The sequence below is a fragment of the Aedes aegypti genome, chromosome 2, assembly GCF_002204515.2.
Source record: "Aedes aegypti strain LVP_AGWG chromosome 2, AaegL5.0 Primary Assembly, whole genome shotgun sequence".
In the NCBI taxonomy this organism is placed as follows: domain Eukaryota; kingdom Metazoa; phylum Arthropoda; class Insecta; order Diptera; family Culicidae; genus Aedes; species Aedes aegypti.
Window position 1 is genome coordinate 257,026,434 of NC_035108.1, and position 17,097 is coordinate 257,043,530.

Here is a 17,097-nt window from a genome sequence, read left to right on the forward strand (position 1 = left end):
AGCGTCATCCTGCCGGACCATTGCCGTCCATGCTCGGACCCCTGCGTTTACCTGTGTCCGTCTATCCGGTCCAAAGCGTCCACCGTCCGGACCGTAGTGCCCATCCTTCGAAGAAAGGCATCCTTGAATAGTAAAATCACATCGTCCTATCAACACACATCCTCATTCATTCAACCGGACGACAACGATCAACCACAGCAAGCCAATCAACCATTCAAGTACCGTTTTGATTCATATTACGGACACTTAAGGCCTCAGTGAAGTATAGCTGATCAGAAAGCATATAAAATAAATCATTCTGTATGATTCCTCCACGTTATTGAGCCTTCAAAGCGCTTAACTTTCGAATGGCGGGTGAAGATTTTGATTCCGCAACATGAATAGTTTTAAATAAATATAAATGAGTGAACTTTTCATGATTCTTATTCCGGACGCTTCCTTACTTTTTGGACACTTCGATTCGAATTCCGGACAGCTCGTGAAAATCATAAATAGAAAAGTCAAATCATCAATTGAAATCGGTAAACCACTAAATAGACGTATCAGGAAGTTGGGCATTATAAATTTGCATGGATATTTATGGAAAATGTTTATTAAAACCGAGCCTCGATAGTAAGAACATTTGAGCGGCAAAAATTGAAACATTTCGTGTGAAATATTTCCCATACAAAGTTGAGTGTCCGGAATTTGAAGCTGTCCGTAATATGAATCAAAACGGTAAATCATCCAGTGAAGCAAGCAACCCGCGGACTACGTACGATCACCAAATTCCTAACTGGAAAAGCCAGCATCGATCGGCGATCACCATCAAAGTAGCATCGTTTCCATCTTTATGTGTCTACCGTGCCTACGAATCGCAAGCAAGCAAACTGGACAGCACATCATCATCAAGCGTTCTAGCTACCATGAGTGAGTGAAAAGCAGCCAACCATCAAATCAAGCAAATTATATCATCACTGCATTTGAATATTCCACTGCCATTCAGCGTGCAGCCTCTACAATTGTCCCGAATCCAACAGCGCGTCAAACTGTAGAAAGAAGCGTGCGCGCTAAATGCATATATTTTGTCTGTTTTGTTTTGTCTGTCCGTACTGTGCGCCTTAAGGCCCTCCCAATAAGACCGTAAGTTTTTTTTTTAATGCGACCCTCCACTCAAACCCCACACCAAAAAGTCCAGTATGAGCCTCCTAGTAGTGGACGCATCAGTCGAGTCTAGTACACGACACTGAAGACGGCCTTACAGTTGAGGTCGAAATACGCGTATCTGTCAAACGATACTCTAGTGGAATTAAATGGTATAGTACTAAATTCGGTTTTTTCATCTACTTATAGGTATTCTACTAAACAGCTCGAAGATTTATGATCATAGTAAAAATAAATCAAATTCTTCTATCGTTACAGCATCACGTTTATTTTAAACTAAAGGTGCTTGAATGTTAAATGATCTAGTAAATTTAAAGTACATTCGATAAAAAAACAAGAGATTATTCGTTGAAGTTTCAGTTTATTTTGATGCTCGATGAAAACAAGCTGTGCATGAAAATAAACTGAAATCTACAACATTCTTTTAGTTGTGTATACAATGATTTTAAACACTTGATCCGTCTTAAAAACGTGAGGAGATGGTAATTTGAACGAGCTCGCGATCCTGTTATGGAAATTTAATGGCAGAATATGTTAAAAGAAATCAATAAACAGTTTTCTCAATGAAAAAAAAACAAATGTTTTGAAAATAAAATTTCTCATTAAAACCCTGGTTCTAAACCCTTTTGGAAATTATCCAAAAAATTTTAAAAACCTTGGAAGCCAATTTTGGCATTGAAAGAGGAAAAAGTTCAAAAACTTGTTACGAAGTTTGAAAGCGCGCTCAATTTTGATCATGGTCCCATTCACAAATTTCATAAAGGTGGGTGTCTTCATAGTGTTACAGCTCATACAAAATAAGTGAAACATTAAACATTGTTACGTGTGGGTAGGTAAATATCAAAAAATGGCTATTTTTTGGCGTTATGGAACTGGTGAATGAACCCTAAGGACAGATTTGGAAATAATGATAATATTATAAAAAAAATATGAAAGCCCCCGGCTATGATGGAATTTTCAAAAAGTAGCTTGTCTTGGTTTGTTGATATATTCAATAAATGTTTTCAGTTGGCATATTCTCCTGACAAATTATTATTATTAATTATTATTATTTGTTAGCGACACTTTACCATTCGTTTGGCATTCGTGTCGGGACTTGCGTCTCCTGACAAATGAAAAATGCCAAAGTTTTACCAATTTTTAAACCTTACAAATATCTTTCCGAAACTTCTAGCTATCGTCAAACCAGCTTGCTTCCTCTAACAATTTTAAGCATTACGCCCGCACTGGGACAGAGTCAGTAGCGTAGCTAGGGGGTGCGGTCCGCACCGGGCCCTAAGTTCATTGGGGCCCCCAAATCGTGGTAAGAGCTTCATTTAATATTATGAATTTGATTTCTAGAAAACTAACACGTGATCAAGCAAATATTCAGTTTTAAGGTGACCTGATCGGCAATGGTAGGGGCCCCATGATCAATGATATTAGTGAATAGAGTGACATAAATACCTACTCAAAATTCAAATTCTGTCCCAGTTGAGACGTAACGTCAGAAAAAAAGGAAAAATTTGGTTTAATTTTGCAATTTATTTGATCTATCTTAATGTGTGCGGCCCATTCGGCTAATATTGCTGTGTGCGTTTGAAATGCAAATATCAAATGCGGGAACACCAAACGCTGTAAGGGGCCGTCCATAAATGACGTAGCATTTTTTCACTGATTTTTTACACCCCCTCCCCCCTCGTAGCTTTAAGTCACAAATGATGATACCCCCCCTTGGAAAATACGTAGCATATCAAGAACCCTCCCCCCCTCAAAATTTTTAATTTGTTTTCCTCAGCGATTGAGCTAAAATGAAACATTGAAATACAGAAATGTCTATACAAATATAGAGATTGATTGATATTAAACACTTAATCTGACTAATGATAGTTTGATATACCGTAACGTTAAAAAAATCTTTGGAAAAAAGTTTAAACTAGCATATTTCCTGTTTATTAAAAAATATTAAGAAATAATCTTACTCAACTCATAATGAAACAATGAAATAATAAAAATGCTCTTTAGTTGAATTACCGACTGATTTAGAAATCTGAACGATAGGACAATTTTGATAACACTCGAATTTGATGTCCTCATTGTTATCCAGGCTGTTCCATCAAGAGCATTGATATATCAAAGCAAATCGATGATTTGACTGAGTGGAGATCGCCTGTAACATTTAACGCACTGAATAAAATTCCTGTTTTACGTGCTTTACTATAATAACGTTAATATTTGCGTAAATGATAATATTGTATTCTTTTGAAGAATTAAAGCTCCAACATAAAATATAAATAAAACCAAAAACGGTTGATTATATGTCTTGCAAATGGTAAAACAATATTTTCCAAGTCGATAAAGCATTGATTTTTACTTAACTTATTAAGCTTTTAATTTGTTTGTTTATAAATAAAATAGTTTAGACACGAATACAATATAATATTCACATAACTATTTAAAGCTTCATAAAATCTGTTTGATTGTATTTATCAGGAAAATTTGAAATTTCTTAGAAGTATTGAACCTGTTTTGAAGTTGAATCTTCATTTCATAACCCAAGTTTGATAAGTCAGACGAAGAAGATTGATAGAAAAAAACTGTTTGTCAGTTTTTTCAGTGACTCTTTTTACCAAAATTATTCAAAATGCTACGTCCACTTGTTGGGACCCCTCCCTCCCCCTCGTCACACATCGTCACAAATGCGTGAAGACCCCCCTCCCCCCTAAAATGCTACGTCATTTATGGACGACCCCTAAGATTTTTAACAAGGAAGGCGAAGTCAAAATTTGATTTTCTTTGCTAGGTTGGCGGTGATATGCATCATGGTTGCTAAGTATCCCTTGGCTACTTTGTGTTACCGCATTTGAAGCTCAGTTAGGATTGATTTGCTCGTCAAACGCAAACAGCAATACTACAGTAAATATTCTAGTAATTCCAATCATTTAAGCAATTTATCTATCAGATCCTGCAAGACTTTCCAAGTGGTGGTAGGTCATTTGGCATAAAGCCGTTTGGCATAAAGTCGTTTGGCATAATAGTAATTTGGCATAAAGTGGTTTGGCATAATGGTCGCTTGGCATAATGATTGTTTGGCATAATAGTCGTTTGGCATAATGAGTCTGAAACCAAGAATTTGTCAATTTTTCGTTTTTACGTTTCTATTCAATCTTAAGACATCAGGCTTGTTTTGGAGTCAATTGATACAAAATGACACTTTATTCAACAAACATTCGCTCTTGAATAAATTTAAGCATATTAGGAAAGTTATGGCCAATAGTATTTTATTATTTATCCAGAAATTACCCTTCTTTCAAATATTCAAAGTATTTTTTTGTTTCCAACTGACAAAAGGGCGGCAATCGACAACATTGATCTGCTCAAATTATCAGCGAAAAGAAAATCGATTACTGTAGTTCCTTCGATGGGTTGTGCTACTTTTCCCCGAATGTCGGTTCCCCGGATGTCGTTTCTCTGAATGCCAGTTTCCCGAATGCCAGTTCCCCGAATATCCCGTTTCCCCGACAAGCCCACTTCCCCGAAAAGTTTGTAGGACTCATAATTGTCGTAACTTTATACATTTCAGGGTGGTGAACGAACTGACCATCTAATATGCACCCTTCTTTATTTAATTGGCGGTTCTTTCGAGTTTTACCTTCCTCAGCATTTTTGCCAACATGTGTATATCCGAGAATGACAGAACACTTCCTTCTTTTGACCAGTCATTCGAGGAAAAATAGCACAATCACTTCGATGATTCTGAACGCACTTTTTATGTCTTTTCGTTTTATTATGCCGCAATATTTTTTGGAGTCCATTTTTCTATTGTTTTAATTATAAATTTTGCCTTCTTTTAAAAATAGGTCGCATTGATAGATCATTGGATTAGAGCTTTTGATATTTTGCAAAATAAATTCCATTCTTTTATCAAGTAATTTTCATCGAGTGTTACATCCAAACTGGGACAGAGCTTGATCTGCAGCGAAATATTCAATGAGCGTTACCTTGATGAATAACTGCGAACTTTCTTTTTTAATTTACTGTTTTCAAATATGTATATCGCATTAAGCTCAAAGATACTCTATGTTCTGAGATGTAGAGACCCGTCACGAGTTTTATTTAGCAATGCTCTCTAATGTCAAAACAATTTTTGAAACTCTTAGCTTGGAAAATCTCTGAACGAACACCACGCTTGTTTAAAACCTACCAAAATTTGTTGCTATGGGCTCGTTGGTGTTGATCTCAATAAAAGCTTAAAAAATGTCGATATTTATTTTAAGTCAATCATTATGCCAAACGGCCATTATGCCAAACGGCCATTATGCCCAACGGCCATTATGCCAAACGACCATTATGCCAAACGGGGTACAGTCTTCCAACTACCCAGTAGTTCTTTCAGAGAACTTTGTAGGAATTAATCATGGGTTACTTTCAAACTTAATCAAATTTAATCAGATGTTACTTTGGGATTCCTTTCTGAAATACATACCGGATTTTAAAAAATTTCACCAATAATATCTAAAAAAAAAACATTTCTGCAGATATTCCTGGGAAACGACTGAGGAAATCCTTTGAAGCAATTTTTGGAAAATTTATTTAAGAACTTTTAGAATAGTTCCTGAAAGAATGTTAGGAACAATCTCTGGAGTAATTTTTGAATGAATTCTCTTGTTGAAATCCGAATGATAATTTTGAAGGAAATTCTAGAAAACCTTTGAGAAAATACGTTTTTTTAAATCTTATAGAAGTTGTAAACGGGACTTCTTGAGAATGTTTTGAGAAAACAATGTTAAAACTATTGGATACATTCCTGGTGTACTTATGATTTTCATGAAAAATTTCTGAAAGAATATTTGAAGGAATTCATGCGCATTCTCTGAGGTAAATTCTATTCTCCTTAAAAAGTTTTTGTAAATTACTTTTGGAAAATTCATTGATTTTTAAGGCATTTCTTTCATGAAGCATTTCAGCAAAAACACAAAATGTGGGAAATGTCCAAATTTTCCTAGAATACTTAATTAAAACTGTATATGAATCATTGCTTTCCAGAGCTACTTCGTTAGCTAAATTTTCACTTCAATGGAAATTCACTGGATGTCCTCTAGTTAATTTCAGTAAACATTTTCCGATCAAGAATTGAGAAAACTAGGACTGTATGCTAATTAATTGACATTTTTGCCATTAAACGACTACAAAAACATATTAACATAAGTTCAATCACTTTAGTCATAATTCCACACAAGCTATTTGGTCATCGTTTAAGTCAACAGTCGATTTCACATTAGTGCCTTACATTTAGACGGCGCTCACCTAATTTTGAGGGCCCCTAAATGAAACTCCGCACCGGGCCTCAAAATTCCTAGCTACGCCACTGGACAGAGCCTGCCCTTTACCATCATGTTCTTATGATCACTTATCCAGTTGTTAACCAAGAGCTATCTTTGCCAGAATTCGCATTAGCATATCGTTTGGCAGGTATGAAGCGACCTCAAAAGTTAATCTACGAATTTCCCGCGAAACGATCATTATACAAAACCTCTGCACCTGTTTTCCTCGAAATGTTAAACTTTGAAGGACAACCATCATCCTTTTGATCCTTGAAATTATGAAACGCGTCTTAGTTCAATTTGATGACTGAGTAACGGACCCGTGTTTTTTTACTCTTATAAGCAGGTGAAATCAACTGACCTGTAAGAAATCTAAATTGCTACGGCAAATGAAATGTAATATGTTGTTAACAAAATGTTAATAAAATCTTAAATTTATTTTACCAAATTAGGATTATTGTGTTGTCTAATAACACAGAACACCTAGATATGAGAAATGAATGTAATGTTTGGAATGATACTAAAAAAAAGTACGTATAGTATTTTTTCAAACTTACAAAAATATCAATAGAATATCAATAATAGCTCTAAGTTTCAAATTAGGTTGATAGAGTAAAGCAGGGCAAAATTTCTTAAAATTTCTAGCTCAATGCAAAATAAGTGTTACAAATATCGTAGGAGTTCAATTGCCATTCAAATAAGCCATTTACTCCAAATATTAAAAAAAATCGATTGAGATTTGGAAAAGTTTTGGCTATTTGTTGTTTTGGCTATTTGCATGGAACAAAACAAACATTAATTCTTATTCAACTTTTTATGTAAGAGAGTTTCTATGCTTGTATTTATGATGTTTTGAGGTGATTTTACATGAATACGTACTTAGAAACCATTTTTAAAACTGTTATAACAAAAATGGTTAAATAATTAGACACAAATTTGTTCAGCAAAATTGTAGTCAATATGTTGAAGGTTCACTGTGTGGTTAACTGTCAACTGTTAAAGTTTTTCTGGAAATATTGATTATTCCACTAAGGTTGAACTTTTGCCCCACCTTACTCTACTGATATCTAACATAGAACTTCTAGATATAAGATATGAATGTAATGTTTGAAATAACACTAATAAGGGAATTTAAAATCTTAAAGAGGGAATAGAATCCCATAAGTGGATGGATGAGGGTTTCACGTTGGTCCTCTGGTATATGATTTTCTGGGTTGGGCAGTTGTGTACATCTCAACGGTCAACAGATAAGCCAACCGTTTTCATGTTCCCCACACTCGATGGACCCACCGACTGCGTATGTAATTGTTATTTTGGTCAGGCAACAAAATCTTCAAACCCAGTCCGACGAGGCTGGATTAAAAAACGCACCCAGTTTTAACGAATCTGGATGACTGAGCTTTTACATCAAGATAAAACCAGTTTCGGCAGCTTTCCTGGGGCTGCCGAGGGAGAACCGATGGCACAAGAACCAGAATCTCAACCGTCAATTCATAGTTCGCCATGCTGAAGCCTTCAGCCTATAACGGCGATTTTGACTTTGATGTGTTTGGCCACGGGATTAATTCTGTTTGGGATCAACCCACTCTGCTGTGGAACTAGATACTAGAGTAGGTTCTTCCAAACAAAAGCCGTAAATAGTATACTCAACTTCAAAACTTTGTCTTCCAAATGAACATATTGGATTTCGTAAGTCTGTGTGACACGAAACGTCAATGAACGATTGAAGGCGAAGACGTATAAACAGTTATTAAGAGTAAAACAAACAGCAAATAGGAATTATGTCGCGTTTCCGCGTTTACACCTCGGAACTGCTATCGCTGCGTTTTTTTTTACTGCGCTTCGGTTCTTTTATGACACCCATTCATTTGCTCATGACTGGCGGCGAACGTCCATAAGCAAGTACTTTCTTTGACGGATTGAGCGAAGGCCTTTCGGAGTGGTGCAAATATGAAGGTTACAGTTCCGGATTTCATGCTAAGAGAAATTGATAGGGCACTTATCGCGATGCACTGTTCGGCAGCTTGTGGGAAAATTAGCTGCTGTGGAAGGTATTTTGCTCTATATGGTCCGGATTCCGGGAAGGGGTTTTTTGTCTCTTTTCAGGTCAAAAAAAATTATGACGTACCGCCATTCGGGGTGACATTGGGCGTAAGAGGTAACTTTGACCGCCTCTTTCAATGTATCTCATGGCTAGTAGGAACATCGCAAAATTAATCTTTGACCATCTATTGACTATTTATAATATATTCCTGAAAATTGAAAAATTGTTTTAATTTTTCAAACATTAGCTTCTAAGTCACCCTTTCGGCTCAATGCCACCCTACACGACAATATTCTGTAGTTCATATTGTTATAAATTTGTTCTACTAGTTCGTTTATTTGAGGCTCAATCGCGTTTAACACTTTACGGAGCCCAAATTCAGTTTTTGTATTTTCAGTGGATACAATTCATTGACTTTTGCAGTATAAAATTATTACGGGATGAAGCCATGGTATTGATGGCAAATGGAGATTAGTGGTCACAATTTTTGAAGGAAGGACATGGTAGGGATTGGGATAGGCTGAATAGTGACCAAATAATAACCAAATAAACTAAATTGTATAAGCATGTTATTCCACACGAGAAAAAAAACATATAAATAATTTAGCCAAGTGATTATATTCCTTTTAATGGATTCCATTTATGAAGTTTCATACCAAAATGTTTAAAAATGTGAGAATTACTCTATTCTACGGAATTTTTCTGGGGCTATACCTTACAAGGCTTGGAAATGTATATACTTTTAAACCCCATCAATTGTCATGGCTTTCCATACTTTCTATATTTTTTTCGATACCTACTGATCATGTTGTTAATTTATTATATGAGTCAGTGGTCTGCGGTCTATTTGCTTTAATTCTATGAAGCACTTCCAGAAATCGGATGAAGAATCAAGCGACGTAATAACCTAGTTTCTAAAAAAATAAAGGGATCAAGAATGTCATCTATAAGATACAGCTTCAGAGATACAAATCCTCAGAACTTACGGTTTTTGTAACTTCTTCAAACGGTATCACTCAACAAACGACCATTAATTTCCTTTCCTGTTAAATTCTTCACCTATTAAAAAAAAATAGATTTTTTTGTTATAGTCCAGGATTAACAAAGCAGTTTAGAGCTATTGGACGAACATAAATGTGTATTGTTCGACCAAATTTTGACCTTCCGGTCATCGCGTGGTTGACCACCGTGAGAACCACCACGCTGCTGTTGTTATCGAAAAGCGAGGTTTTTCACCAGTGTTGTACAAAATACAACAGCGCGACGACTGAAGTGTTAAAGGTTTATTTGACCGAATATTGAGTAATTCGTTTGGGCACATGATAATATTGAAACTATTCGGTATTCGGCCGAAAGCCGAATAATGCTATTTGGTACATCTTTAATGATCATGTTTGAGCCCTACACTGCAACGCGGATCTACTCAAATCTGAGTTGTTTCAACGCAAAACCGTGAGCCCAATAACCCAAATTTGGCTAAATTTCCAAGGCCTCCATTAGGTACTTTGCCTTTGAAGCCAAATTTACTTAAATTTGGTTTGATTCAATGCAAAATTGAGTTCACTCAACCCAAGTTTGAGAATAATGCATTTACCCAAATTTGTTTTATGGGGCCGAACTATCCCCATTGGGTAGGTGGGGAAGAGAGAGAATACCGAGAGATTTTGGGTTGAGAGGATAATCGATATACTTAATTTTGGGTAAAGTCAACTCAAAAATTAGGTTAACTGTTTTAGAGGCAGCGGAGAATGTTCCAAAACGTGTTTTATTCAAGCGCAGAAATCGCGCAGGCGAAATTTCCAATGAAACTAACCTCACTTATCCTGGTTTTCCAACCTCAAAATAGTGCTCCTTCCAGCCGGATCTCAATGTTTATGAAAGTAGTGCATTAATACAAAAAACAAACGTACGTAGAACATAGAGAATGGATATTCCTACCTTTTCAACCAAACTGTTTCACTGTTACCCGTCTTATATTAGGAAAATAAAACATTTTTTTCCACAGCGGCATGTGATGGATGCGTGAAAAATCAAATCTCTCATCCACTGACTAGTTGCGCTACCAAAGCATAGATGGCTAACAGTATGTCGCGATTGGAGGCGTATGAGAGAATAAGCAAGTTGAGGCTCAAAGGCCGGTTTTTCAACTTCAGCATAATAAACGTGCACAGCCCTCACTCCGGAAGCACTGGTGATGATAAAGACGCTTTTTACGCGCAGCTCAAACACGAGTACGACAGCTACCCAATCCACGACGTCAAAATCATCATAGGAGATCTAAACGCTCAGGTTGGCCAAGAGGAGGAGTTCAGACCGACTATTGGAAAGTTCAGCGCCCACCGACTGACGAACGGGAACGGCCTACGACTAATTGATTTCGCCGTCTCCAAGAATATGGCCATTCGGAGCACCTACTTCCAGCACAGCCATCCATACCGATACCCCTGGAGATCACCACAGCAAACATAACCACAAATCTACCACGTTCTGATTGATGGACGGCACTTTTCCGACATTATCGACGTCAGCACCTATCGTGGCGCTAACATCGATTCTGACCCCTATCTGTTAATGGTTCAACTGCGCCCAAAACTCTGCGTCGTTAAAACGTACGGTACCGACGGCCACCCCAGTATGACCTAGAGCAGCTCAAGCAACCAGATGTCGCAGCGGCATACGCGCAGCACCTCGTGGCCGCTTTACCGTAAGAGGGAGAGCTGGATGAAGCCCCTCTTGAGGACTGCTGGAAAACAGTGCAGGCAACCATCAACAATGCATCTGAGAGCAACGTCGGGTACGTGGGACGGAGTGGACGGAACGATTGGTTCAACGAAGAATGTAGGCAGATTCTGGAGGAGAAGAATGCAGCGCGGGCGGTCATGCTGCAGCAAGGGACCGGGCAGAACGTGGAGCGTTATAGACGGAAACGGCAACAGCAGACTCGTCTCTTTCGGGAGAACAACGCCGCCTGGAGGAGTTTGGATTCACCTGAGCCGCACGTAAATCATTTTTGTCAATATCTCTGCCATTTTTCTACCGATTTTAATAAATCATAGCTTTTTCAAACGCAAATAATGGCGCGTACATGATTGGTTTGAGATTGCCCAGATTTTTCGTATTTTAAGTAAGTTCAGGTGAACCCAAACTTTTGCACGATACACCATACTGAGGGGTGAACCCATACTTTTGCACGATGACTTGAATGACTGTTTCATTGACTTTGAATACTTTTCAGATTTTTCCGCAAAATTGTGAGCGCCCTTCAAAGAATATTACGATTCTAATAAACGTTGTTCTAAAAGTTTGGTCGATCCAATGCTGAGGAAATTAGCTATGTTTTTTCAGTGTGTTTTTTGAAAAATGTCACAACTTTAAGCAAAAAATTAGTATACCAAATTAAAAAAATGTATTTGGAAAAATACACATGAAGTAAGATTAAATCTTTGCCATATGAATGCGGCTTAGAGAGTTTCAATTGGACGTGTAATCCCAGAGATATGGACTGAACGCTTTTATTATTTTTTAGGGGGTGAACCCAATCCAGACAACCAAAATGTACGTATAACGAAATCACAAAGCTCCAGTATGTGCAAAATTTCACTTATAAGATGTCGCGAAAAGGCCTGCTACGTACAAAAGTGGAGGCGTTATACGTGCATATATTATGTGATGGATAATAGGATACAATACGAGAGTGTAAATGTTCTACCGAACTAACCTGTGATCATATTCGACTTAACTTATGATAACAAATGTTGATTTGACAGCTGCTACGGATTGATTCGACTTACTTTGTACGAGTGTACGGGACGAAACAAATTGTACAAATGAACTCAGAAAAGATGCGTTTTATGCGAGGAATCTCACCAATCTTACGATTTCATCCACCGTGTTTTGCGGTTTTGATGTAGTTTGTATGAATAAATGAGTTATTAGTGAACTTTCATGCGACTTCTGGTTGTCTGGGAAACTTATGCACGGGAGTGTACATCACGTTGATGGAGCTGCCACCTTAGGTTAGTTGACGTGATGCAACATTTCATACTCAGCCGCTGGATACCAGAACAGACGCTGTTTGAGCCGCACCTCCTGGTGAACAGACGCTCGGGACACTCCCCCTTACTTTAGCTAATGTCAGAAGGACAACAGTGCCCAAGTTGCACTACCAGCTAAGTACGCACGAACACGATCTTTAGATGAGGTTAAGAAGGCGATTAAAGAGCTGAAGATCAACAAGGCTGCTGGGAAGGATAAGCTCCCGGCCGAACTTCTCAAGTACGGTAGTGAGCAGCTGCATAGAAGAATTCACCATATACTTTCAAGTAGACATGTTGTCATGATGAGAGGGGTTCCAATAAATTGGTCAGAAGAAGTTAAGTATCTAGGGCTCATGCTAGATAAGAATTTAACTTTCAAAAATCACATTGAGGGCATTCAAGCCAAATGTAATAAATATGTAAAATGTCTCTATCCCCTTATTAATAGAAAATCAAAACTTTGTCTTAAGAACAAGCTTTTGATTTTCAAACAAATTTTCAGGCCAGCCATGTTGTATGCTGTACCAATATGGACTAGCTGTTGTAATACCAGGAAGAAAGCTCTGCAGAGAATTCAAAATAAAATTTTGAAAATGATTCTGAGACTTCCTCCCTGGTATAGTACCAATGAGTTACATAGAATATCCAATGTTGAAACATTGGAACAAATCTATATAAATAAAAATGGAGTGGTGTTTGTATGTCACGAAATGGCTTCCGAAAGGATCAACCGATTTGAATGATTATTTTTCCGTTTTGTTCGTCAAGTGTTCCGACGTGTTTGTGTGTATACAAATTCCAGGATATTCACCGGGAAAGTCGGAAAAACAAGCGTGAACGGAACTGTCATTATGTATGGGACGATCCATAGCATTTTTCAACAGCCTACTTGATGGCAAGACGAAGTTTTCCGGGACCACTAGTGTCAAATAAAATAATAAATAATTTCAGGCAAAAATCGTTACAATCTTCTATTGCTACGATTAATGCGTTATATGTTTAGGTTAAGTTAGGTTAAGTATATTCAAAGCGTTTTTTTTTTCTCTTATAAGCAGGTGAAATCAACTCACCTGTAAAAAATCTGAACTGCTACGGCAAATGAAATGTAATATGTTGTTAACAAAATGTCAATAAAATCTTAAATTTGTTTTACCAAATTGGGATGATAGTGTTGTCTAATAACACAGAACACCTAGATATAAGAAATGTATGTAATGTTTGGAATGATACTAATAAAGAAATTAAAAAAAAAAATCACCATATACTTCTGAGGATATGAGAGGAAGATGAACTGCCTGCTAGCTGGATGGATGGCCTCATTTGCCCTCTCTTCAAAAAAGGGCATAGATTGGAGTGCGCCAATTACCGAGAAATAACGCTTCTCAATTCGGCGTTCAAAATAATGTCACGTATTCTGTTCAACAGATTGAGACACCGCTTGAAGAGTCCTTCGTCGGCGAATACCAAGCTGGTTTTCGTGAGGGCCGATCGACGTCGGATCAAATGTTTACCCTGCGACAGATCCTCGATAAATTCCGGGAGTACAACTTGCAGACTCATCATCTGTTTATTGATTTCAAGGCGGCGTACGATTCAGTTGAAAGAAACGAGTTGTGTGAAATAATGATGGAACATGGTTTTCCGACGAAGCTGATTAGACTGATTCGTGCAACTTTGGAAGGATCGAAATCAAGTATACGTGTTGCGGATGAGATTTCTACATCCTTCGTAACCTTAGACGGATTGAAGCAGGGCGATGCACTTTTAAACCTATTGTTCAACATAACATAATAATAATTAACCATGCGTTTGTAACGCAAATAACCATCGCTAAATCTACAACGTTGATGTTTTGTACCGAAAGCGAGATTTTTTCCATTGTGTTATATGAATTTTAACACCTCGCTTACTAACGTGTCAACAATGTTTAAGCCAGTGCAATACATGGTAATTTACCCTAGTGGAAGATTAAATTTAAAAAGAGTTCAGGAAAAGTATAGTGGTCACACTATTATGGGTCGCTTACTATTATGGATCGTTTCCATTTGAATTGCATTATGAACAGAGAGACTAAGTGACCAATAATAGTGTGACCAACACTGCTTACACTATTATGGGTCACCTTATAATGATTATTAGACATTCTATTCTATATGTAATTCAAATGGGAATGACCCATAATAGTATAACTACTGTATGCAAAATCTAGTTGTGAAGTAATGAAACAGCTTTGACTATACAGTGGTCACAATATTATTGATAACTCACTATTATGGGTCATTTCCATTTAAATTCCATGTGGAACAGAGTGACAAATCATCGTGACTAGGTGACCAACCCAGCGTACATTCCTAGTCACCTAGTCATCATTATTAGTCACTCTGTTCCAAATGCTATTCTAATGGAAATTAGTCATTACAGTGGGTGAACCGTAATAGTGTGACTACTGTACTGTAAAAGGAAAACTTCTATATTTATTTTACCTGAGGATTCAATGGAATCTGGATTGTTTAGCGTTGGATTGAGGTAGACGATGTTATCATCAGTCACATATACAGACTGGAATTGCTGCTCACCATCCGGTAGTTCCAATACAGCATGGGCGGCTTCATCTATAAAATAAAAAAAAATACAGATGTTATGTCGCGTAATTTTGGTAGATATATGCAACTGGCCATCGTGTAGAAAAAATCGATTTTATTACCATACAGGCGTATCTAAAGTGATTCACTTCTCCTGGTCGATTTTCTCTTTGGGTTTGTACTTGTAATAAGTGCTGACACTATTATGGATCACCTAATCACGATTAGTCACTCTATTCCATATTTCATTCAATTGGAAATGACCTATAATAGTGGGTGATTCATAATTGTGTGATCACAGTTCATTCGATTTCACGATGCAGCCTGATGATAGACGATGAGTTCGTTCTACTTATAGTCAGGTCTTCTATAAGACACTTCCACCCACATTCCTCCCATGACAATGTCTCAGCAGATTTTAATAGTTAGCATGGCGTTTATAAGTGACACATTTTTTGTTTCTAAGTGACACATACTATGAGCTTATTGCCTGTCGAATTTCACCTGAATCGATCGGACGACAGCTGGAAAATTGCGATGGGCGTAAAGTGGGTGGTAGCGTCTAATAGGGGACCTGACTCTAATAAAAATAGTAGTTGAAAAGTCGTTCAGCTAAGAAAATTTCTTCTTATTTAATAAGCAAAAGAGAAAATCAACGAAGAGGTATCGATTACTACAGATACGCCTTCGTAATATTAAATGCTGGATAAACCACTTACCTCTATGAAACGGTTCTTCGTTTCGTTGGATTTGACGTGGCCTAGCAATGTCAGATGATTTAGCGCGGTTACTTTGATCGACCGGCTTTTTGAAGATAACTTGGGGTAGGTATCCCACCTCGCTTTGGGTCACAGACTGTGTTCCGAGAGCTTGTACCGTTTCAACAAAGTTGGCCGCTAGCTGCGCCCGATCAGTTTTAACAGGCAGCGAATTAATCGGCGGTCGCTGTGTTTGGTGTCCCAATTCTCGAGGCTGAATATATGTCGGAACGGAAGAATAATCTTGTGGTGGCAGCTGAACTAGCTGAGATGATGCTGCAATAGTTCCAGGATGCTCTTGCTGCTGAATCGCGATGTCAGAATCGAGTGCGGGTTTTTTAGATGAGGCGATTTCTACAATACATGAAACAATGAATACACGAATCTTTGAATATAGTAAAATACGTACCACTAATAATTTTGTTGTAGTCTTTCAAAGGGCGTGATTCCTCGGGCTTAGATTTACGGTGCTTCAGCAATTTTCGCTTGGTTTCAATATCCGATACTTCCTGTTTTAGTAGGTCTTCGGCTGCAGCCTCTGCCGAGTGCAGGCTTTTATATTTCCGGCTCACAATGACCGGAATTTTCTTCGTTGCACCATGGAACTCGCATCCTCCGTTCCGAAGTTTTTCAATCTTCTCGTTCGATGGAAGTTTGGGCCACAACAAACATCCATCTCGGACCCATGACACCGGAACAGCAAGCACACGTAGCTGTTGCTTCTCAAAAAATTGAGCCACGGTGAACATCTGCGAGCAAGAAGCAAATTAATATTAACTTATACATTAGACAAACATGTTTTGAAAACTCACCTTGCGTATGATTTCAGAAAATTAGGGATTTTAGAATCGAAAAACTCGACACAAGAGCAGAAGCAAAAACTCGAACTCGTACACTGATTTGCTTCCAATGACAGTTGGATGCGAATGTAAACAATGCAGGTACTCGTATAAGATTCTATGCTACCTCGCACTATGAGATCTAATAAGAATTCTTATATGCGATGTTTCACGGCTGTTTATGTGATGAAGTTAGAATGTCATGGTGAAAAAAATTGATATTCTTATAAACAGAACGCGGAGGAGAGGAAAGATGACTGCATGATAATCGAGGAGTTCGAGGTTCGTTCCTGAGAGGTCATCGTATGCGATGTGAAATGTAAACTTATATCATAATTTGAAATCCACCACCCTAATAGAGACCCTAAAGAAAGCCGTTCTAGAACTACAA

General features: G+C 37.7%; 1 protein-coding gene across 3 annotated transcripts in view; it reads right to left on the reverse strand.

Moving 5' to 3' along the window:
• The window catches only part of LOC110676549, a 65,557-nt gene extending 48,685 nt beyond the window's left edge, over positions 1 to 16,872 (reverse strand). For 2 of the 3 annotated variants that reach the window (XM_021844842.1, XM_021844843.1), the window contains exons 1-4: positions 16,680 to 16,872; positions 16,277 to 16,616; positions 15,829 to 16,221; positions 15,011 to 15,139 (exon numbers count right to left, since the gene is read on the reverse strand). In XM_021844842.1, coding sequence (XP_021700534.1) covers positions 15,011 to 15,139; positions 15,829 to 16,221; positions 16,277 to 16,616 — 862 coding nt within the window. In that variant the 5' untranslated portion in view covers positions 16,680 to 16,872. The remainder of the gene's footprint in view (positions 1 to 15,010; positions 15,140 to 15,828; positions 16,222 to 16,276; positions 16,617 to 16,679) is intronic. The other variant, XM_021844841.1, reaches the window with a different exon arrangement.
• Between the last annotated feature and the right edge of the window lie 225 nt (positions 16,873 to 17,097).